The sequence below is a fragment of the Argentina anserina genome, chromosome 6, assembly GCF_933775445.1.
Source record: "Argentina anserina chromosome 6, drPotAnse1.1, whole genome shotgun sequence".
Taxonomy (NCBI): domain Eukaryota; kingdom Viridiplantae; phylum Streptophyta; class Magnoliopsida; order Rosales; family Rosaceae; genus Argentina; species Argentina anserina.
In genome coordinates this window covers 14448520-14472434 of record NC_065877.1, presented here as the reverse complement: position 1 = coordinate 14472434, position 23915 = coordinate 14448520, and the positions used below count along the sequence as shown (strand labels likewise).

General features: G+C 39.2%; 2 protein-coding genes across 2 annotated transcripts; both read right to left on the bottom strand.

Annotated features, from left to right (window-relative positions):
- Window positions 1-18401: 18401 nt before the first annotated feature.
- Window positions 18402-20593, bottom strand: LOC126800008 (transcription termination factor MTEF18, mitochondrial-like). Its single transcript, XM_050527278.1, has one exon. It carries the CDS (start codon window positions 20442-20444, stop codon window positions 18672-18674), a length of 1773 nt encoding a protein of 590 aa, XP_050383235.1. The 5' UTR covers window positions 20445-20593; the 3' UTR covers window positions 18402-18671.
- Window positions 20594-21767: 1174 nt separating this feature from the next.
- Window positions 21768-23735, bottom strand: LOC126800010 (transcription termination factor MTEF18, mitochondrial-like). The gene has a single exon (XM_050527280.1). It carries the CDS (start codon window positions 23505-23507, stop codon window positions 21768-21770), a length of 1740 nt encoding a protein of 579 aa, XP_050383237.1. The 5' UTR covers window positions 23508-23735.
- Between the last annotated feature and the right edge of the window lie 180 nt (window positions 23736-23915).

Sequence of the window (23915 nt, the reverse complement as noted above, 5' to 3'; positions counted from 1 at the left end):
ACTACGGAAGCCGCACACTAGCTGGTAAAACTCTGCGAACGGGATATTATTGGCCAACACTAGCCACCGACGCATAAGAGCTTGCCAGATCTTGCCATAAATGTCAAATTCACGGACCCATACCACGCCAACCCTCAGAACCGTTATCCTACATAGTCAGCCCGTGGATCAACTGCCTCTGGAGAATGGATCTGATAGGCCCGCTTCCCGTCAGGAAATGCCAATTCAAGTGGGTAATTGTGTGCATCGATTATCATTCCAAATGGATCGAGGCTACGCCCGTGACCGCCATTACAACCGAGAAGGTCCAAAACTTCCTGCAATGCAACATCTTCTACCACCACGGTACGTCGAAGTCTATCATCACATATAACATCACACAATTCAACAACGACCACCTCATCACATGGTGTAGAGAAAGAGGGACTAAGCTCAAATTCGCATCCGTGGCGCACCCCAAAACTAACGGGCAAATAGAAGCCGCCAACAAATTGATCAAGGGCCTCCTTAGTAAAAAACCGGATGAAGCCAAAGGGCTTTGGCCCGAAAAACTCGACGAAGTACTATAGGCAATCCGTACCCCACCAATAGAAGCCACTGGCGAGACTCCTTTCTGCCTAATGTACGGCACGGAAGCAGTCATTCCCATCGAAGTAATCCAGCTAACACAACGGGTTTCGCTGTTTGACCCCGACACCAATTCGGAAAATATGCAACTTGATAAAGATCTCTTGGAAGAGAAACGCATCGCAGCGCACCGTCACAACATTCTAAACAAACAGCGCGTGGCACGTTTCTTTAACTCCAGAGTTAAGAGCAGGACACTTCAGCTAGGTGACTGGGTCCTAAAGAAGGTCCAAACAAAGGTCACTGGGCTACGCCCGAGATGGGACGGACCATACAAAGTTATCGAAGTCGTGGCACCAAACACGTACTGCCCAGAGGACAAGTACGGAGAGAGACTAGCCCACCTTTGGAACATGGAACAGCTTAAGTACTACTACAAGTAGGGGTCCGCGCGTAGCGCAACACATATGGACTTGGACTGTTTAAGTACTTATGACACACTGCCAAAGCTATCTTTGTACAAAACGGCTACGACCAAGCTATCAATGAAATGAGGAATTTTTCAAACCATTGATCCCTACTACGCCAATACACTAGCGTACTACGGCAATTAAATTCCTTCGACAAACTATTTCATTGTGCGCACAACAAAGATAGTATTAAGCTTGTAGCCACAAGTATACAATAACAATCACATAACGTTGCTGCGGCAATAACATAGAAGAAATCACTCGACGGATTCAAAATAGCTTCTATTCATTAAAGATAGCAAGTTCGGCACAACGGCCATTACAAAAGGGAAAACTAAAAAAATACAAGGAAATGGAAAGCATATGCTAAAGCACTACGGGAACGAGGGATGCTCTTTAGTTACGATGCCTTTATACACCCCATCCTACTCCTCCCTCGCAGCTCGATACGCTGCATTCCTCAGGCCGCATCACTGGTACCCGCAGCATCTAGTTCCGCCGCTTGCCCCGATTCGCCTTGCGGCAGTTGTGCATCCTGATGCTCTGAGAATGAGGAGTAGGAGAAGGGGTCTCTGGATTAGAATTAGACATGTCATTATCACAAGATAAACCATAAGAAGAAGAGTCAAAAAATTTCTTACCATCTTCCCTCTGCACTTCGGCTTCCGCAGCAGAAGAAGGCTGTGAGAAAGGCAGTCTCACCTCGTGCGGCATCGGCGGCGCCTCTAGGCCTTTCTCCCTTAGCCGACCTTCGTAGTGCGCGGGATCCAGCATTTCCAGCTCCTAGAACTGCGTGATCATATCACCAACGACAGTGACATAGTACCCTTCCAGGTACTTGGTCATTTCCGCGGATGATTTGAACGCGGCTACTGCGTTAGCTGCAGCTTCCTCCGCTACGCGGGCCTTTTCCATCTCCACTTCCTCCTTCACCCGTCTGACAAGCTCCACGGCCTCGACAAGGGCAGACTGCGCCGCATCTCTCTCTGAGGCCATCTACTGTGCCAGCGACTAGGCCACCTCTCGACGAGCAACCTTCTGCCGAAGATCCGCCTGGAGGTTCGCCGCGTTCTCTAACTTGGCCCGGGCATTGGCCAAATCATTTTCCAAACACAAGACCCTTGCCTCGCGGTTGCTATCCCGCTCAGTCACTTCAGCGAGAAGCCGCTTAGCTTCGAGGGCATCCCGCTCTGCGTCGAGCAAGTTAAAAGCCATCTTTGCTGCCCTCGTTGCAGCAGGATCGAGCGGGCTTCACAGTTCAAGACCGGACCCTTCAGGCCGCCGCAGTCCTCCGAGCCCGGCACGCTGACTGAACAAGACCAGCTTCTCTAATTCTGGGGCTCCCAGTTGGCTCAATTGACTACGGTCCAGCGCCGACAGATCCTCGTAGACCCAAGAGTCTGTAAAAGTGATAAGCGCCATCTGCGTAGTCCTTTGTCTCTTAGGCGGCGGAGCTTCTACCATAATATCCTCCACGTCTTCGGGAGCAGCAGAGGACTTCGCTTTCCTTGAAGAGGCGCCCGCCCTCTGCACCTTCTTCCTCTTCCCGGCCTCTTGGGACTCCGTCGGATTAGCCAACTGCGGATTGGCATCGATGCGGCCTACTCCTTCCGCATCACTCCGGCGCGGCAACCCTTGCTCATTCGGCAGGCTCGTATGAGAGGGAACAAGCAGGTCCACGACCTGTGGGGAATCCTCGACCCACTTCGCGGGTGCATTCACTTTCTTAGTATACGCCGCCACTTTCTTTGACATCACGCGTCGCAACATTGTTACAGCTAGCACTTCGGTGTCCGGTGTTACGTAGGGATCTTCTTGCTGCAGAAACCTCGCGTAGCAGATACGCTCCGACTTCTCTAAGTTCCTATTCACCGAGAGCATCATAGCTATACACAGAGCAACAGATCAGTAGGTCATAAACAAAGAAAATACAGAAACTAAGAGCGTAGCGCTTTTACTTACGATGGCGACGAAGTAGTTCTTGCTCGAACAAAAGATACGGGTTCGTCAATACCTTCAAATCATGGATTAGGTCCTCACCTTGACACATCCAAAGGTATGTCACACGATTCACACGATCGACCTCTCGCTCCGACAGCACCAACCTCCTTCCCGCTGCGCAAAAAAAAAAGTCAGCAAGCAGTTATTCCGTAGCAAAAAATTTAGTAAAACGTTAAGACCTACAGTTAATGGCTTGAAACCACGAGGGAATATGCTTCTCTGGGAGATACTATACCCCGTTAATACGCCCGTATTCCCATTCCCTCTCTATTACGAAGCTATTTTTCCTCCAGTTAGCTTCCGAGGAGGGCCAGTTCTCCAAGACTTGGAACTCACTACGCTCGTCTCACCTAACGAACCGTGCAGTCCCTATGTTACCATTCCACTGGTTATAATCTATTTTGAAGAAATGGAGTACCTCTGCCGCAGTAGGTAACCAACATCCCGAGAGGTGGAAGAGCGAGCAGAGGCCGAGAATGACTCGCCACATGTTGTAGCTGACTTGACCAAAGGCCAAGCCGAACTCTACTACAAAACACTGCAGGCGCGGATCCAACGGAAACTCTACCCCGAGCCGTAGTACGGAAGGACTAACCAGCGCGTATCCATCAGGCAGCATCGAGCCAAACTCATCAAGCCCAATTGCCCGAGCAACGATCGTGGCAGGCAACTTGAACTCCTCCACGTAGCCATCCACCGTGGCGGAGTCAGCCCCATGCGGTTCCTCTACCTCTGACCTCTGCACTCCGCCGTCTAGCCAACGCCTTACAGACGCTGGACTCAGTGTTGGGCCCGAAGTACTAGTCCCCGAGGCGCTCGCAATACGCTCACGTACGCCTTGGTCTTGGCTCGGAGCGAGATTCATCTCACTTTCTCCAACCTCCTCATGTCTTGACTCCATGGTGCCTGACGATTCACTTGTTTCCCAATTCGCTAGCACCCTTGCAAAGACAAAAGCACGATCTTCACAGCGCGAGTAGTTTCCACCGCTTCGCCGCACTAAGTTCAAATAGTTGGCCTCCAATTCACTCGTCCACGACTCAGAGGATGACGACGCGAACCAACTTCCCTCTGCAGGCGCGGAATCGCTGTCAGTTAGTATATTTATCCTAGGCATTACGTCGCAGCAAGCAACACCGAAGTCAAAGACGAACAACCTAAAACTAGAAGTCAGAAAGTTAATTAGATCTATCCTACAAACCTCGCAAGAAAGAGTATGAAGAACATGAAGAACACGAAGAACATGGAGAACACGAAGAACACCAAACCCAGTTACCGGCCAAAACTCATCAACTACGCCCGCACAAACACCCCACCTAGCCGAAAAACACCCATCCAAAGATCAAACAGACCCAAAACCTACCAATTTAACGGAAAAACCCAAACCCAAAACCATTGTTTTACCCTATAACCACAAAACCACCATTAAACAACCAAAACCACAAGACATATATAGGAGATTCTGATCAGAAACATACCTCAAAAGTCGATTTACACGAAGATCCCGATAAGCTTCCGTCCAAAGCTTGAAGAACAGGAGAAGAGAGCAAAGGAGAGAACGAGAGAGTTTTCAAAATTCAAAAACTTGGAACTGTCGATAATGGCGGCCCTTCTACCCCTTTCATCCTTTTATAGTAAACCTCTTACCACATCTCGTCCGCTGATTTCTCAAAAGCACTCCTTAACTGTCAGATCCAGAAAACCGTTACTCACATCTTAGCCGTCGACCCAAGAGACATCGCTCCAGATCTCGCCACGTGGCATGAGTTACTGAGGCAACGTTTCGGTTACACACGCATTAACTGCATGCAATAACTGTCTTCTCGGATAACGTCGCCTCCCACGAAATTGAATTGTTCACGGCACGTCCGCCCAATGCATGCACGACATGTGCTGCCCACAGCGCGAATTGCGCTGCTCTCAGCCTACAACACTACGCTCAAAGATAGCGATAAAAGACGTCCTACGCATAAGAATTTACTACGCTATGACGGACGCACTACGCTCAAAGAGACATCGCTCCAGATCTCGCCACGTGGCATGAGTTACCGAGGCAACGTTTCGGTTACACACGCATTAACTGCATGTAATAACTGTCTTCTCGGATAACGTCACCTCCCACGAAATTGAATCGTTCACGGCACGTCCGCCCAATGCATGCACGACACGTGCTGCCCACGGCGCGAATTGCGCTGCTCTCAGCCTACAACACTACGCTCAAAGATAGAGATAAAAGACGTCCTACGCATAAGAATTTACTATGCTATGACGGACGCACTACGCTCAAAGATAGCGATAAAAGACGTCCTACGCGTAAGAATTTACTATGCTATGACGGACGCACTACGCTCAAAGAGAGCGATAAAAGACGTCCTATGCGTAAGAATTTACTACGCTATGACGGCCGCTCAAAAATAGCGATCAAACGTACTACGCATAAAGATTTACTCTGCTACAACGGAAACACTGAGACCAACCAACACCCAAAAAGGTTCGACACGGCCCATTACACCATCACCAACTCCGCATTCCTTAACCAGGGAGTGGGGGGACTACGAGAGGGTATGTGGGACCCACCGCTGATTATGGCAAAATGCTTAAATATTAACTCCTCAGGCAAGAAATTACCTCCCTAGACTGGGAACTTGGGGGGACTTGTTAGCATAGGCTTATGCCCGCCATAATCAGCACAACTATCAGCGCATTAAGGCTAATAAATAGCCCAGTCTTACAATACTAACAGCGAGTCAGCCGCACTAGCTATGCAATGGGCCTCCCCGCAGCCCAAACTGACTACGGACGCGCCCTCACACGCATCTCAAAAAAGACTCCAGAGAACACCTTAATCGGACCTCGTCCCACACCGGAAGATAGGTAAATGATCTACCTCAACTCAACAATAAAAGGTCAAACCCTTAACCTCATAAGGTAAGTACACTACATCCTCTACTGTTACTCTGCATAAATTACCATCAGCCTAACTTGAGCGTCGGAGAGTTGAAGACCACGCCACCGTGGTCTCTACTTTGACGACGTGTGTCACTTGTGACAGGAAAGAGTCAAGGAATACGGCGTATCTCACATGCAAGGAATACAGCGTATCACATCAGTATTATCACTACGTTAACACAGTTCGTATTTTCATTGACATGAGAAGACCTCTTCCTTTTTGTGTCATTCTCTATACTAGAGTGATTTTTAACATCATCTCGAGAAATGAGAATTTTCTCATCCTTGTCTTGAATTTTCTGAGTTTTTACTTCTCCAATATCATCCTTTAATTGCTTTTGTGGTCTTCATCTTCTCCTGTTTGGTGGAATTTTATGCCCTTCAATGCTTCCAGGCTTACGAGCAATAATTTCGTTTTGTTTCTTCCCTTCTACTCTACCTCTAACCATGGTGAACAGATGTTCTGATAGTTTTTCAAAAACCTAAAGTAACTTCTGCAAAAGAAACAAATGACTTCAGAAGTAAGAATTGATTAGCTGAATGAAAAATGAAATATTTGTGCAAAGAAATACAAAACATATATAGTAGAACTAAAAAAAACGACCAGCAAAGTTAATGATGTATAACCAATATAAGGCATATCGACAAGCACAAAGCTCTCAAAGCAAATGTACATCAGGCCAATGATGTAAGAATGAGCCAAAAGCACCAGTTTAGCAATATCTGAAAACTCTAAGGAACAGTGCAAGTCCTGGACTTTAATATGCAATACAAGAAGTCAAGAACTATAAACAAAACCAACTGAAAAAGATAAAGGCAATTACCCAAAATACAAATTCCTCACTCAAATTGATTTTTGCGGAACTCAATTGAGAAGAATTGCAAATACAGGTTCAATTCCTGGACCTCTAAAGTTTTCATTTACAAAAAAGTATGCGGCTCAAGTGCTTATCCATAGCAACAGAGTCTATTACAAAGTGGCTGTGCTGACTCAATTACCCCATGCATTGATCAAATCAGTACAAAGAATTGGAAATTTGAATCGCCAGAAACACCACAAGTCAAAGTGAAACAAATTGGTATAACTATCCCATACCAGCTGTACACAATTTTCCAACTAATGATCTGAAGAATAAGAAAGACGAACCCTTTGGCAACTACAAATCCAAAGAAAAACCATTATGGCTTCACTTTCACAATCCAAATCTATATTACCAAGTTTAGCTGATCAAAGCATGAAAGATTGAAATTTAACAACCAAAAGGATAAATGTCAATCTTAAGATCATTGATATTTTCATTGATGAGCTAATTCAACCAAACTCTCATTGAAGTAAGCACTTCGATTTTTCAGGTCTCAGACAGTAAGAGATGCAACCACACAAGTACTTTAAAATATCCTCCAACCATTTAGTTTCAGTGTTTCACAAAACATAAAGGCATCAATATGAGAAAACAAAGCGTTACAAAGAATATGTGCAATGTAAGGAAGAGAGCAGCAAAACGAAACTGAAGCTGACCTTGAAGCAAATATGCACTTTCTGCATCTCATTGACAAATCCCATTTCTCACCATCTGATTAGACCAATCAATAAACCAACAGAAACCCAAGGAACCAACTGTGACTGTTTCTGTAAAACTGGTTTCCAACAGTGTGAAGTAACAGAGGTCAAAGAAAACAAATTGAAAAGTGAAAACTATGATCTGATAAGAAAGGATAAAGAAGAAGATCAGGAAATGATGGGATTAAAGAGAAACGTTAGCACAAAGATTGGGACCTCTAGAGCTTCAACAAAACAAAGACCTCTGAAGTCTTTGAGATCTTTAGCTGAAAGAGAGAAACCACTTGGAGGAAAGGGAGGAAAACTGGAAAGGAACTGTGGGTCGGAAATAAAAGTGTTTATATGAAACAGTAGATTAAATTCGAGATAACGGTAATTTTATTGATAAATATATGATTTTATATATATACATTACATCAAATATCCTGATGAATCAGAGATAAGATAATAATCTTTAACTAGTTAAGTTAAACTAATTAGGACAAGATATACCAAGAATGCATAAGAGATGATTCTCTTACAACACTCCTATTTGTATAGGGATCCTAATTAATGTGACATAGTTCAATACTATTGTCTGGATAAAAACTTTGTCAAATAAAACAAAAATCTCTTGGGTAAAATTAAAAACTATGGTCGAATGAGAAAAAAAAAAGATAACGCACTAACTACAAAATGGTCAACGCATGTGACGTAGACTCCCCTTAATGTCTACAAAACTGCTCTCTCTAATCTTTAACTCAATAGCCAATGTGTCTTACATGCTTCACAAATGTAAATTAGAGGTGGCAAATGGGCCCAAAAACCCAAGCCCAACCCGAACCCGGCCCGTTAAAAATCAGCCAGACATGGCATAACCCGTTATTGTAATGGGTCGAGCTGGGCCAAGACATTTTACTTCGATCCCAGGCCAAGGCATAACTGTAGTAGAACTTAATCCACTAGCATTTCCAAAGCGGACAATATCGTGTTACGGTGGAGCTGGTCCCGGGATGTGATAGTTTTTGCTTCGATTTAGTTTTGCTTCAATTCTCTGTTTCTACTTTGATCATTGTTATATATATGAATTCGTGAAGTTTAGATTTGATATGATCATGATTTTGCTTTTGTTGTGTGTTTTTTTGCTTCGATTTTACCAATTAGGTGCTCATTTTTGCTTTGATTTACTTTGACTCTGTATTTTAATTTGATTAGTGTGATTTTTGTGAAATAGATGCCAAATTTCTTGTTTTTGGTTGTTTAATTTTTTTTGTATTGATGTTCAGTAACTTTGGAGACTAAATATACAAGTTTGCTTAGTTTTATATAGTTAAAGGCATTGTTATTGAGGTTCAATATCTCTAGAGTGCAGTGGCACGTTGCCGTAGCGGTGCAGCGGCCCGCTGCATATTTATTAAAAGCATATACATATACATATAGAGCCATTTTTAGATGCGGAGGTCTGTACCACTGTTTTGGTACGGATTTCCATTTTTGCACTAATTTTCGGTCGAATTACCTCATCTCTACCGTCTAATATCTATATAATATTGTGTATATCATCTCTGCAAAATTTCAACCAATTTGGTGATCGCTAAGGCTCTCAAAATTTCGTTTTTCTGTTTAAAATATGAACAGTTCATGTGTGACAGAATTTAGTCCGTCCATTTGTGTTTCGATTTTGAGGACCTTAACGATCACCCAATTGACTAAAAATTTGCAGAGATGATCTACACAACATTATCTAGATACTAGACAGTGGAGATGTAGAAATTTTACTAAAAAGTGGTTCAAAATGGAAATCCGCACCAAAACCATTGGTGCGGACCTCCTTATTTGAGAAAATCTGTATATATATATACACACACAAGTGAGCGTAACGTTAACCTATGGTATCTTTACATGTAAAATCCTACAAATAAGCAACTGAAAATCTTTTCCAACATTAGTGGTATTCAATTGCATAGCATCTGTTTTATTGTTGTTGAATATCATTTTGGTCACTTGTGTATAGTGTTTCTGATGTTCAGTATCTCTGTCTGCAATGTATATGTGCTAGGTTTTTGGGATGAGATAGACTTTATGGGGGATTTTAGGCCAGATGAGCCTAAAATTAGTAAAATGTGTATGTCTAGGCAGTGGAGAGACTACATCAAGAGTGTGGATAAAAAATTCATCGTCGTCGCAGATGAATTTTGAAGAAAGAAATGTCTTTATGCAATTGAAGTGGGGTTCATGTTTATGTCTCACTGCTGCTATTTGATCGTACTTCAAATGTGGAGGAACTTCTGGTTCTCTGCTTTTCATTTTATTTGTATTTATTTTGCTACTGAGGTTCAGTATATTTGTAATTGAGGTTATTTAGGGCATTTTTTAGGTGGAAGTCTACTGAGATACATTTTCTTTGATTCATTTTATTTTGTTTCATTTGCTACCGAGATGCATTTTCTTTGTTACATTTATTGTATTCAATTTCAATGGTATTGTGCTCATGGTTTTTTTGTTGTTGTCTTGTGTATGGGTAGCGGCACACTACAAATAAATAGAAAAATAGGAAGTTAAATAAGCATTTGGTTTACATAACCCCGTTGATTTTTCGAAAATGGTTGTGTAACACAAACTAACTCCCAATTCAAAAAAACCACAGTTTGATACCACGCGAAGACATTTTGAAAACGAATGGCGCTAAACAACTAACAAATGCATGTCTCGACACAATGTCATCCATATAATTCCATGTTAATAGCTAATCACCATTAATTCCTAATATCACTGAACATCAGTTACAATAATATATTTCACTCAAAGTCACAAACATACTTCATTTACATCAAATCCCAAATTCCCAAATTCCCAAATTACATTAGGTCACCATATAACTTGTTCATAATTTCTATATTCTGCTTGCTCTCTTCTTCTTGGTTTCTTCATGCACTTCCTCCACAACTTCAGCTGTCTTCCTTTTCTTTGTCATCTGCGTATAAGATATGTATATAAATGAGTGTTTTCTTAAAGATTCTAACACTCAGTACAGTTATAAATCGCAGCATTATAACGCTTATGACCCTAAATAACAACATAAATTCATCATTTTAAGGGAGAAACACATATAATGCAAAACAACACATCTGATGTACCATTCATGCATTTTTATTTCATACTAAATCATTGAAACATAAGCATTTACTCATTTGTGCTTGTATGCTAGTGAAGGTCAATTACTCATTATGTTACTGAGGTTCAGTAGCAAGAGAATACAAACCTCATTGGTGACATTGTATCATCAAATTCTCATCACAAAACCAATTATAGTCTCGGCAACATAAAACTACTCAATTGGTCAATAAATTCATCACATCCTGAAAGACCTGGACCATCAATCAACAAAATTGGTACCTACATGTTAGTCGTTCACCTAATCAATTTATTTGTACTAAACCTCAATAACAATATATATGTTCTAATTTTGTGATTAATGTTCAATGGATTAGCTTGCTGCAAACTCTCTCTATAAAATTTAATCTACCTCCCTTATTGAATGTCAGTAACTTTAGAAGTATTCATATACTTGCCCATCTTATACATAGATAAACGCAAAAATGATCAACTATTCATAATGATACTAAATTTCAATAACATTAACCTATGGTATCCCCTACAAATAAGCAACTGAAAATCCTTTCCAACATTACTGATATTCAATTAGCAATAGTAATATTAAACCTCAATAACTTTTCTGTTTTTTTTTTCATGAAATGATACAATACAAGTCAACAATAAAAATCAAGCACATATAACGCCACTGAACCTCAATAACAATACTAAAACACTAATATTGAGGCATAATAAGATAAGTATCTCACATTCACAAAAGAAAATACAATACCCTCAACAACATATGTACATTCATGAGTGAAATACACAAACTATATACTTATATCAGAGATTGACTATGCTCTTAACAATTGAATATATCTGAAAGACACAAATCCACAAATTGAAATACATTAATCAAGTTTATAACTCAAATCCAACAACCAAATATATACATTAAGTAATTTGTAACATCAACTCAACATCTCTCTCTTAATTACCACATAATGCATCAAAGCAAAAGTCATTATTGACATCCGGAGATACTACTAAGGTTCAATAACCACTTATACTACTGAGATTCAGTAGTAAATAATGTATAATTATCACATTTTCACAATTTCACAACCAATATAGTAAAACATTGCTACTAATGAAAATAACAAATGATACTACTGAGATTAGTAGCAAATAATGATCAAGTACAGTTTTAGAGTTTCACATCCTACAAAAAAAATGCTACTAAGGCTCATTAGCAAGTAAAGTTACTGAGATTCAATAGCAAAAATGATGCATGTCATGATTGCAGTCCATAAGTCACTTCCTACATAGCAAACAATGTTATTGACCCTCAATAATAAGTAAAACTATTGAGATTCAGTAGCAGACCAGACAAAAATAACAATATTGTGGTTCAGTAGAAAACCATTGAACTACTAATCTTAAGTAGAAAACTATCAAACAAAGAAAACCCCATAAATTAAAATTTCACAATCACCATTGACCTACTTGCCTGGACAATTCTAATAATAACATTAAAATCAGCAAACATCATATTAACTCACCCTTATATCCACTGCAATCAAGCTCATTATACATAAAGCTATTACACCCAAATTATAAACTATTCCCATAACTCTTTCCAACTAACCAAACATGATAACAAAGGCTCAATAGTAAGTAACAATATTGAGACTCAATAGCAAAAAATGATATATATAATAGTCAAATTTCACAGTGAAATACTATTGGGGCTTAATAGCAAGTAATATTACTGATATACAGTAGCAAAATAGACATCAAAATTGATAGCACTATCGTATGTAATGTAGCAAAACCCATGCATTAAACTACATCAAAGAAAACCTATGAATCAAAATTTCACATAATTTCCTTAATAAACAATTTCACACAATGTGAGACAATCAAAACAATTCACAGCTCATAAAGCAATGATATAGAAGCTCAATAGCAAGCATCATTACTCATTCCAATGGCAAATAATGAGATACAGTCTAATAAATTTCACAGTCTATGTAGTAATAGTGACACTGAACCTCAATAACTTTTCAAATTTTTTTGACATGATACAATATGAGTCAAATAATGAAAATCATGCATGTATAATGCCACTAAGCCTCAATAACAACATTAAACTAGGGGTGTTAATCGGTGTGAATGGTGCGGTTTATAGGTGATACCGAACACCAAACCGTTCTATTTATTCGGTTTGGTTCGGTTTGGTTTTTCACTTTTAAAAAAAAAAACCAATTGTGTTCGGTTTGGTTCGGTTTGGTTTTTCTCTGGTTTATATCGGTTTTTCTTTCGGTTATTTTGTAAAAACAATCGGAGTTTCTTTCCTTGTCTATCTACTTGATTCTTAACGAAATAAAAAGAACATGCGGACAGATTTGCAAAATTCTATTTCAAGATATAGTTGCTTCACAAATGCATACAATTGCAAAAAGCCACTAAACAAGTTATACCACATTAGTAGGCATGTTGTGGTTCCAATGTCTAAAATTCAAAATATTAAATTTTGACCGTCAGATGTGATCAGCATATTTAAATACGGATATGGTAAAAAATTCATCTAATTTTGATAAAATTTGGGTCTCGATCGATGTGGTCAACATTAACTTAATTTCATCTAATTAAGTGTGAATTCGTTCTTACCCCCTCCTTCTTGACTAGTTTTGGTGGATTCTTTCACGCACACACTCTCACATATATGTGATGTAGCAGCTCGTGTAAAATTTTTAAAAATTTTACCTTCCAGGGATAGGGCTACCCATAGGCCCATAGGGGATAATAAGCGTAAAAAGGGTTGACCGCCTTGATCGGGACACAAACGTTATCGAAAATATGTGATTTTTTTACCACAACAATATTTCACTATACGTAACGCATCATGCGGACAGATTTGCAAAATTCTATTTATAATATATAGTTGCTTCACAAATGCATACATTTACAAAAAGCCACTAAACAAGTTATACCACATTAGTAAGCATGTTGTGGTTCCAATGTCTAAAATTCAAAATATTAAATTTTGACCGTCAGATGTGATCAGCATATTTAAATAAGGATATGGTAAAAAATTCATCTAATTTTGATAAATATTTGGGTCTCGATCGATGTGGTCAACATTAACTTAATTTCATATAATTAAGTGAATTTGTTCTTAACCCCTCCTTCTTGACTAGTTTTAGTGGATTTTTTCATGCACGCACTCTCACATATATGTGATGTAGCAACTCGTGTAAAATTTTCAAAATTTTTACGTTCCAGGGATAAGGCAACCCATAGGGGATAATAAGCGTAAAAAGGGTTGACCGCCTCGATCGGGACACAAACGTTATCGAAAATATGTGATTTTTTTTACCATAACCATATTTCACTATACGTAACGCATCATGCAGACAGATTTGTAAAATTCTATTTATAAGATATAGTTGCTTCACAACTGCATATATCTGCAAAAAAACCGCTAAACAAGTTATACCACATTAGTAGACATGTTGTGGTTCCAATATCTAAAATTCAAATTATTAAATTTCGACCGTCAGATGTGATCAGCATATATAAATACAGATATGGTAAAAAATTCACCGAATTTTGATAAAGTTTGAGTCTCGATCGATAACATATTTAATTATGTATATTAAATATATCTATAAATAATATAATTTCTTTATAATATATATATATATATTCGGTTTTTCGGTTCGGTTTCGGTTTTCAAACATCCCAAACCAAAACCACACCAAATCTTTCGGTTTGGTGCGGTTTTTTTGCGGTTTGGTGCGGTTTTTTTTTTCTTCGGTTTTTTTCGGTTATGGTTCGGTTATTTTTCGGTTTTCGGTTTTCAATTAACACTCCTACATTAAACCACGAATCAAAGGCAAAACAATCGAAATTAAGTACAACTAGTGCTACTGACCTTCAGATTTCGATACTTCGATCTGCTTCGCCGCGCTTCCAAAGCCACCAAACCTCAGATCTTAGTCTCCGTCGTGTTCCTCCTTGCACCAAGGCCATTGAACCTCAGAAATCAGCCTCTCCCGCCCTCCGCCGCGCCTCCAAGGCCACTGAACCTTAGATCTCAGCCTCCGCCGTGCTCCGCCCTCGTCGAGGCCATTGAACATGAGAAATCAACCTTCCCCGCCCTCTTTCGCGCCTCCAACTAAGTTTTTGTGGGACGCTACAGACTCCTTTTGTTGATGTTAGAGAAGAATAGAAATCTCACAAATTGATCGTATATAACGCGCGTGTGTGTTTAATGGATTGATCTCCCATGATTGATGATGTATTCGCTTATGCTCTTATTCCGTTGTAAAGCATCAACAATGAGCAACTTGACCGAAGTGGAAAGAATCAATACAGGTTGAACTAGACTTGTTATGTTGGTCGTTGTTCGTAAGTGTAATGAGAAAGATGAAGTCATGCGATATATGTAGGACTTATGGCGCAAACATTGTCTCATTATCCTAGTATTGACTACGATGAGTTATATTCTCTCGTTATGGACATAATTGTTTCCACTACTTGATCAGTAGTAGTGTCTATGAAAACTGATTTGCAGCATATGATAGTGGTCATAGAATATCTGTAAAGGGATCTTGACGTAGATATGAGAGTGCCCGAGGGACTTTAAATGCCTCCAGACCACGGAGAGCTTATGTAATCAGATTGCGACGTTCAAGAGAACGTAGTACAATCGGTTGCAAGAACTCATACCCATATGTGTTCATATGAAAACTAATTCTTGATTCTCTATTCCGTCTAAGTATAAATGATGAAGAGATTCAATGAGCTATACATTCATATATGTAAGTGTTGTTGGGACACTATTGCTTTCATTATGACGTGATTAACTCTGCGCCTATGCATTGTCATTGGACTTGCATTGCTCCTTTGACATGGGTTTAGTTCTACACTTAGTGAACAACATAAATCCTATCCACACCAACGCCGCCAGCAGCTCCAGTAACATCAACGTAAGCCTTGGTGTAATAGTCGACACCGATAGCGTAAAGGATACGTACGGTTCCGTCTCAGACAAAAATCAGTCATTCATTGGTCAATTCCCTCAATCCTTTGTGAAAGACACATTGAATGTGACAAATCAGAATCTGTCCAGTTTCGTAGGTCAACTTCAACGAGACCTATAGGACATCTCGCTCAATGAAATATTTTGAAATCGGTACCGTTGGAAAGGCCTATGTGTCTACTTTCCAAGGACACCAACCATTTGTTCATAGCTGTCATATTGAGTGAGTTATGGTCGTTTTAGCAAAGTATGACAGTTCTGTCTGGAAATTTGCAAGTCAGTCAACTTCGACAGAGCACTATGAACTGCTCCGATCGGATTAGGTTGTGAACCTTATGTCACTGGAAATACACGAGTGTCTACTTTCCAGAACATTTTACGGTTCGCTGATACCTATTTTGACGAAGAAGTTATGGCCGTTTAAGTTAGTGAAGGTCATTCTAGTCGAGAATCTGATTTTCATTGCAAACTCTTATTTTGAGTTGTTATGCAATCTTGTTTCCTAAGATCTAAGTTTGACTAAGTATAGCATGTATGATCTAAGGATGTGTGGCTAGATTAATGATTAATCTTTAGCCCAAGACTACGTTTGAAAAGCATGTAATGAACGTTGTATATGTTGTTCTTTGTACTCCATGATTATGGCACTAATCAGGGGGAGTTGTTTCGTAGACTTCAGGGGGAGTTGTTTCGTAGACTTCAGGGGGAGTCTAGCTCACATGATGCTATCAAATGTAGACGGTGTGTTGTGCTCTTTTTCCCTTCGATCAAGCTTTTATTTTTACCCAAGAGGTTTTTATTTTGCTTGACAAGGTTTTTACCGAGGCAACGATGTGTGCACCATGCAACCTAGGTATGCGACACAAGGGGGAGTGTTCCGGGAAAATTACTATTATACCCTTGTGTGTGTCTTAGCCTAATAGGTTTCCTGTTAGGAGATAGATTAGCATCTCCGTAATAGATTAGGACTCTGAATCCTACGAGATTGTGGTTTTGTAATGCCTATATATAGGCCCCCATATCATTCAATAATACACAATTATTTCATCATGAAACAATTTGTTTATAATAATGAAATATAAAAGTAGAATTGGAAAGATATTAATAGATAGTAGAATGATTTGATATCTAATAATGATATATTTATTATGGGCATTTTCAGAAAATTATGGAGGTCTAAATAGGGATGGCAATTGGCAGGGTAGAGTGAGGGGAAAGAAATACCATACCCATTTTCATTACATCCCCGTACCCGCTCCAATTCCCATTATAAAATAATGGGTATTCCCCGTATTCATCCCCGTTGGGGATAAAGTTTCTATACCCGCCCTAATACCCGTTAACGATATTTTGTTATATTATATGAAAATTCAAATGAAATATAGAAAAAAACATGAAATCTAAAATGAAAACAAAATATCATGATAAAATTAGTTTTTTTTTCTACATTAATCCAACTTAAATTCAAAATAGAACAATAACTGTAAGAAAATATTTTTATTTACATAAATATTTATTTTTTAATTAATATTAAAATATATTGTCGAATACCCTACCTGATGGGTAATATTGTCATCCCTAGGTCTAAATAACATTTTAGGTATTTATAAAAGTAAAATGTAGGTTTACAAAGTGAAGATGTCCAAATACCGTTTTTAGAAGTATGAATAGAAATTTATTTAGTAAAAAACGAGAAAGAAGCGGTTACGAGAGAAATTGAGTAAATTGACTCGTAACAGCCGAATGGTTAGTTGAATGTGTACCCCAATTTTGGTTCCAACCTTGAAGTTCTAGGTGTAGCATTTCACAATCGCCGAGAGATTATCATTCGTATCTAGCCAATTTGTCGTAATGGAGCTTAAGTTCGATCCACACCGACTCTAAGGTAGTTAAACCTTGAACTAGTAGTGAGAATGCTCGAGGGTCAAAGTTTACATAGGAATTTATCATTTTCTTATCACTGAGTTCGGGTAACCTAAAGGCTTCCTAGACTCAGAACTTTGTCCCTTGAGGCACGAAACTGTCAAAGTATATCGAAAGCCTAACGCTTGGTTAAACACTACTGTACATGTCGAAGTAAGAAACTGTAATTAGACTTGATTAGATTCATTTATATGTTTGATCATAAGCCCGACGCCTTTTTAAACCTCTCCTTTCACTCAGTACTCTTCTACATTACCATGTAGCTTTGTTGCTTCTGTGATCACAACAAGAACACCCTACTGTTGGTGTTATGGTAACAGCAGAAACAAAGAGTGCTTATTTTGGAGTTGGAAAGCACCATTTTGAGCTTAAACCGATCCCAGTGAGTTCTCTCCACGGTCGAAATCTCAGTCATAATTTTGACCTTGAATCAAATTGGGTCGCAAGGCCATATTAATTAGCCGCTGCCATGGATTGTTCTTAATCCAACAGGATGTTATGCACCAAAATATAGATGGCAGAACTGGCAAAAAGATATGAATGTTTAAATTTGTTGCATAGGCAATATAATAGGAGGAACAAGAAGGTTATTATATTGCTCGTCATCCATACTGAGATGTCAATTAACCTGAAACAAAGTTTTAGCAACAGCCAGAGCTGAAGAGCACATGAGTAAGGTCATTGTCTTACCTTTTTCATCTGCTTCACATCAATTTCCAGAAATACAAAGGCGCTGCTGAACTGTAATTCTAAGAATCCATATTAGGCAAAAACCTTTGTGCGAAAAGTGAAAACACTTATCGGTGAATTTCTGGTTAAACCAGATAACAGTCATGCTATGATACATAAGTCAATCATGTATTTGTGGTAAGGAGAAAACTATCATTTTCACTGTAAAAGTGACTCTTCTATATATACAATAATACGAACGATTTGGTGTTAACTGAAGTTCGCTTCTATGTCATCTTGCCTGTTAACCAAATATTGTCATGTTTTGAAACTAGAAAATGTAGGTTTAGTCCCAAACTTCAAAAAGCAGCAACGCAAAGATTTAACAGAAGAAGCAACAAATATTTTAGCAACTGGATTCAATTTCGTTCTTCAAATCGTCCCAAATTTGAGGACCGTCAGGATGACGATGTACATAGGTCTTTATAAAATAACTCTCAGAGCAAGATATTAGAGTGCTCAAGGAAAGCCCAGCATTGGCCATTCCTTGATCTTTAAGCCAATTGAACATGCGTACCCTAAGCTTCACCCTTTCCATTTTATGGGATAGATAACTTCTGGCGGTCAACAAGGATGATATGGGGTAACCCAATTCATTTACAAGACAGTCGATCTTCATAGCAATCACATCTGTTGTCTGGTTAAGAATTTGAGGGGTTGATTGAATCAGTTCACAGACATCCTTCTGATCCAAACCAGCTTTTACAATACAATCAAATCTTTCCTGAAGCTCCACTCCGTTGCCTCGACATGCCTTCAGCGCTGCTTTCATTTTTGTTGAGTTCTCCAAAAATCCTATCTCTAATAAGAACTTAGTTTTCTGAGCCCTTGATCTAACTTCATATTCGGAATCTGGAAATGACTCAAGCTTTTTACCCAAAACCCAATTCTTTAATTCTTCTGGGTTCTCCTGGATGTATTGAGACAGCCGTTTCTTCCCAACATTCAGAGTACCAAGTAAGCTGCTAGTTTTTTTCAAAGAGCAAGAACCCAATAGCAGGGGGTGAGAATGCACAATCTTCGCAATCTCTGCAGCCTCCATGTCAATCTCATCCAGGAACAAAATGCACCGTCTCAAATTTGCAACAAATTTCGCTACTGGAATCTGTGGAAATTGTAGAAACATTGAATGTAACTCTCTCTTCGTAAATCCAAATTTGTGTAACAACCCAATCAGTGACACTGTTGTTGCCCCTGAATTTTCAAATAAAATATCTGGGTTGTGGCCAAGTAGCTTGCCCAACTGGACATCACTGCAACCTATCTCACTGAACAAACTAAAAAGTTCAAGCACCCGGCTCCAATGATAAGTGTTATCCTCCCATAAATTCCCCTCAATACTATCGGTCTCGAATCCAATGCTCTTCGATTTTGCCAATACCGATAGAAATGCTGCATTGACATCCCCAACCAAAAGATAAGGACTACCAACAACATAGCGGACCAAAGCAGATCGACCAAGACCTAGTCCTTCATAAGCTTGAAGTTTTGATGCCAAAACCTGATAATCAAATCGAAAGACCTCTCTTGCTTCCCTGTAAATCTTTCCTATCTTATTCGGAGGAATCCCATAATTAGATAGAACAATATAATTATGAAGCAACAATTCATCATCAGTCAAATACATCAAATTGCGCGGAAGAAGAGAAATACACTCGGAAGGTTCAAAACCCAAGCTCTCAAAGAATGGTTCAAATTCATTAATAGGGTGGTATTGCAAGAATCGAGCCATGGACCTCCTAATCCCTCTCTCACAATCAACCCTTTTGTAAAGCTTGTTTAGAAAATGTGGGCAGTTTTTGCTAATATTCTCAGCATCAGTAAACTGTAACCCTCTAGTACTATGCAAATACTCCAACAATGCAGCTTGGATTTCTACTTTAATGTAATGCTGAGTTCGAGTAGCTTTTCTGCCCCTAGAAGTCGGAGTTTTAACTGAAACTTCCTGGTTTTCAGTTTCAGGGGCCATGTTTGTGCTGTAAAGTCTAGGGATTTGATCATTGGGGAAATCCCCAAATGGCTGAAATAGGGTTCTTGGTAATCTAAGGTGATTTTCATGCAAAATAGAAGAAACCCAATTGGGAATAGAAGCTATCCTGAGTTTTGGCAAATGGGTCATGACTAGTTAGGAGTAGTTAATCTAAAAGGGCAAAGATTCAGTGGAAGTGAAACTGAGTATTTGAAGTCTCTGGATGGGATGTTACCTTCTGGGATTGAAGAGCCGAAGACACATAGCAAGAGTTGGAGTTCCGGGTGAAGTCGTTTCTCAGAGTGGCTGCCTCCTTTTGAAAGAGAACGTTTGGCAGTTCAGTCTGCTTGCTACAAAAGGGTTTTACAACACATTCATTCTATTAGGGTTTAACATTTTGTTAAATAAAGTAATTAAAAAGTTACTTTTACTAAGGAGTGAAAGTTACACGATATTTCTACCGTATACGACAATGTGGTAAAGCCTATGTAGTCCTAAGTCACCTAACAATCAATATTAATACGATAATATTAATATTCAACAGAAATCTATGTTCAACTTACATGATAATATTAATTTACTTTAAATTCCAATATTTACCAGGCTAGAGTATCGAAACCAAACCGAACACGTAATAATAACATTATGTTCGGTTTCAAGCAAAAATTGCATGTTTGTTATGACGAAACCAGACCAATCGGGATCGGCTCCGACTCAATGATAACTGGTTTTTCGGATAAATCAATTTTAGTGCAAAGTGACAATTACAACGAAATTCACTGAGGGTTTGGCATTTTACCTTCAGAAATGACATTACCAAACACAGGTCGAAGAATGGCTATTAGCATAGATTGTACATTCTTCCGAAAGTCGAGCTAGCTTTCTCACGGAGCTGCTCAATTCTACCCCGAATCATCATTTTAAAGAAAGCGTCTGTACTTGTTGCTCAATGTCATAAACCTCTGAAAGCATTTAGATTGGTTAAATCCTCAGAATAGATTCAGATTTTCGTTCCACAAAAGTTCAGAAAAGTGAAATTTGAACTAAGAACTCGTCAATTGCCTTGCATCCACATTCACCATTAGCTATTATGCAGAGGGGTCAGCAGAAATCCACCCTACCCTGCAGCTCAAGCATGAGGCAAACATGTTCATCTTCTGTTTTCAAAGCAGTTTCCTAAGTAGAAATTTTTCGGGATATTGATGTGTTATTGAAATATAGCATTACACATTCTGTGTGTAAAACTGAGATGGTCATTCAACTCGGGATTTGTTGAACTAAGTTGGTGTTAGTTCTTGCATTTACTCTGTTTCTAGTTATTCTTGTGTGCCATACCACCAATTGTTATCCTCAAAAGAGGTCAGCATGTCTGAGAAAAAGAAACAAGCAAGTGCAGTACCTACTTGAAAAATTGGAACCATCAGCAATGCAATTATGCAGAACCACAGAAGAAGTGCAAAAATAATTATATCATTAAGAATACAATTTACTCTTCAATTCATGCCAAACCTGAGGACCACAAGGATGATGAATTACATATTGCGAAATAAATTGTTTCTCCACCATTGCAACAACAGTGCTCAAGGCAAGGGTAGGGGATATTGTTCCTTGATCACTGAGCCAATTGTACATGAATACTCTAAGCTTGACCCTTTGAGTTGTATAGGATAGATAAGAAGGGAAGTTCACCAAAGTTGATACAGGATAGCCCAGATGATTCACAAGTACATCAATCTTCATCTGTAACACAGTCCTTTGCTGGTTTAGAATTTGAGGAGATACTTTAATCATTTCACAGACATCCTGACGACTTAAACCAGCATTCACTATACAGTCAAATCTGTCCTGAAGTTCCCTCCCCTTGCCTCGAAATAGCTTTAGTGCTACGTTCATTTTGTTTGATTTCTCTACAAATCCTACATCAAACAAGAATTTAATTCTCTTTTCTTTTGAGTCCTCTTCCGAGTCTGGAAGTGGCTCAACTCTTCTACCTAGAACCCATTTCTTCAACACTTCCGGGTTCTCCTGTATGTACCTACACAGACGCTTTTTCCCAATATTCAAGCAAGAAAGTAAGCTGTTAGTGCTCTTCAGAGCACATGAACCCAGTAGCACGGAGTGTGAACAAACAATCTTTTCAATCTCTGCAACCTCCATCTCAATCTCATTTAGGACCAAAACACATTTCCTCAAATTCAGAACAAATTGCACGATCCGAATTTGTGGAAACTGCAGAAACATTGAACATATTTGGCTCCTTGTGGATCCAAACTTCAATAAGAACCCAATTAATGAAAGTGTCGTTCTTCCTGAACTCTCAAATAAAATATCTGGATGCTGGCCAAGAAGTTCAACCAACTCCTCATTGCTGCAACCCACCTCATCAAATAACCTTAGAACTTCAAGCATTTGGCTCCAATTATAAGAATTATCTTCTGATAAATTCATTTCAATCCAATGGGTCTCCAATCCCAAACTCTTCAACTTTACAAGTACCCTGACAAATGGCAAATTTACATCCCCAACTAAGATACAAGGGCTGCAAACAATAAACTTAACTAAATTAAATTGGCTGAGACCTACTTCTTCATAAGCTTGAAGTTTGGATAATAAAACCTCAAGATCATATTGAAACACTTCTTTTGCTTCTTTATAAATTTTTCCCATCTTATTGCGCGCAACCCCATAGGTACACAAAACAGAGTAATTGTGAAGCAACAAAACATCATCGGCCAAGAACATCAAATTACGTGGAAGCTGGGGGATATACTCTGAAGGTTTCAAGCCCAAGCTCTCAAGGAAAGGCTCAAATTCATTAATGGGGTGGTACCTCAAATATCGAGAAATCAACCCCCCTATCTCCTTATCAATTTTACCATCAACACTTCTTAAAAGCTTATCAAGAAACTGAGGTGAGTTTTTACTCATATTCTCAGCATCCAGGAACTGTAAGCCCCTAGTATAATGCAGATACTCCAACAATGCAGCCTGGGCTTCTTTTAACATAGCTCTAGAAATCGAAGTTGTTTCTAACTTTTCGGTGTTTTCAACTTCAAAACTTGTTTTAGTACTATAAAGCCAAATGGTATGGGAACTGGGGAAAGACCCAAATGGCTGAAGTGGGGTTCTTGAATATCTAAGGTGTTTGTGAGCAATATCTGAAGAAACCCATTTGAGAATAGATGAATTTCTGAGTTTATGCAAATGGATCATGACCAGTTCTAATGTTCTATGAGATAAGCTGATCCCAGAATTGATATTCAGTTAAACCTAGAAGGCATTCGGATGAATCTATATGAACATGAACTGAGACTTGGGGCGAATATGTTACCTTATGAAATTGATGGACACAACTACGGCTGAACAAGAGTTCAAGCTTCCTCTGCGAATTTCCTAGTATCTTTTGCTGATTGAGTGGCAGCCCCTGTTTTGGTTGACGCTCTTCACTCCTCACTAGGTTCTATCCTTCACAAACTTCAGGGGTTTGTAACTCTCAAGTCTTGGACTTTTTTGAGGGTGGTCAAACAAAACCTTTGTCATATTCATTATTTATATGAATTATAATAAAAGTATTATAGAAATCAGAAAAGAAATTTGCACTCTTTTTTCTTTTGAAGAAAC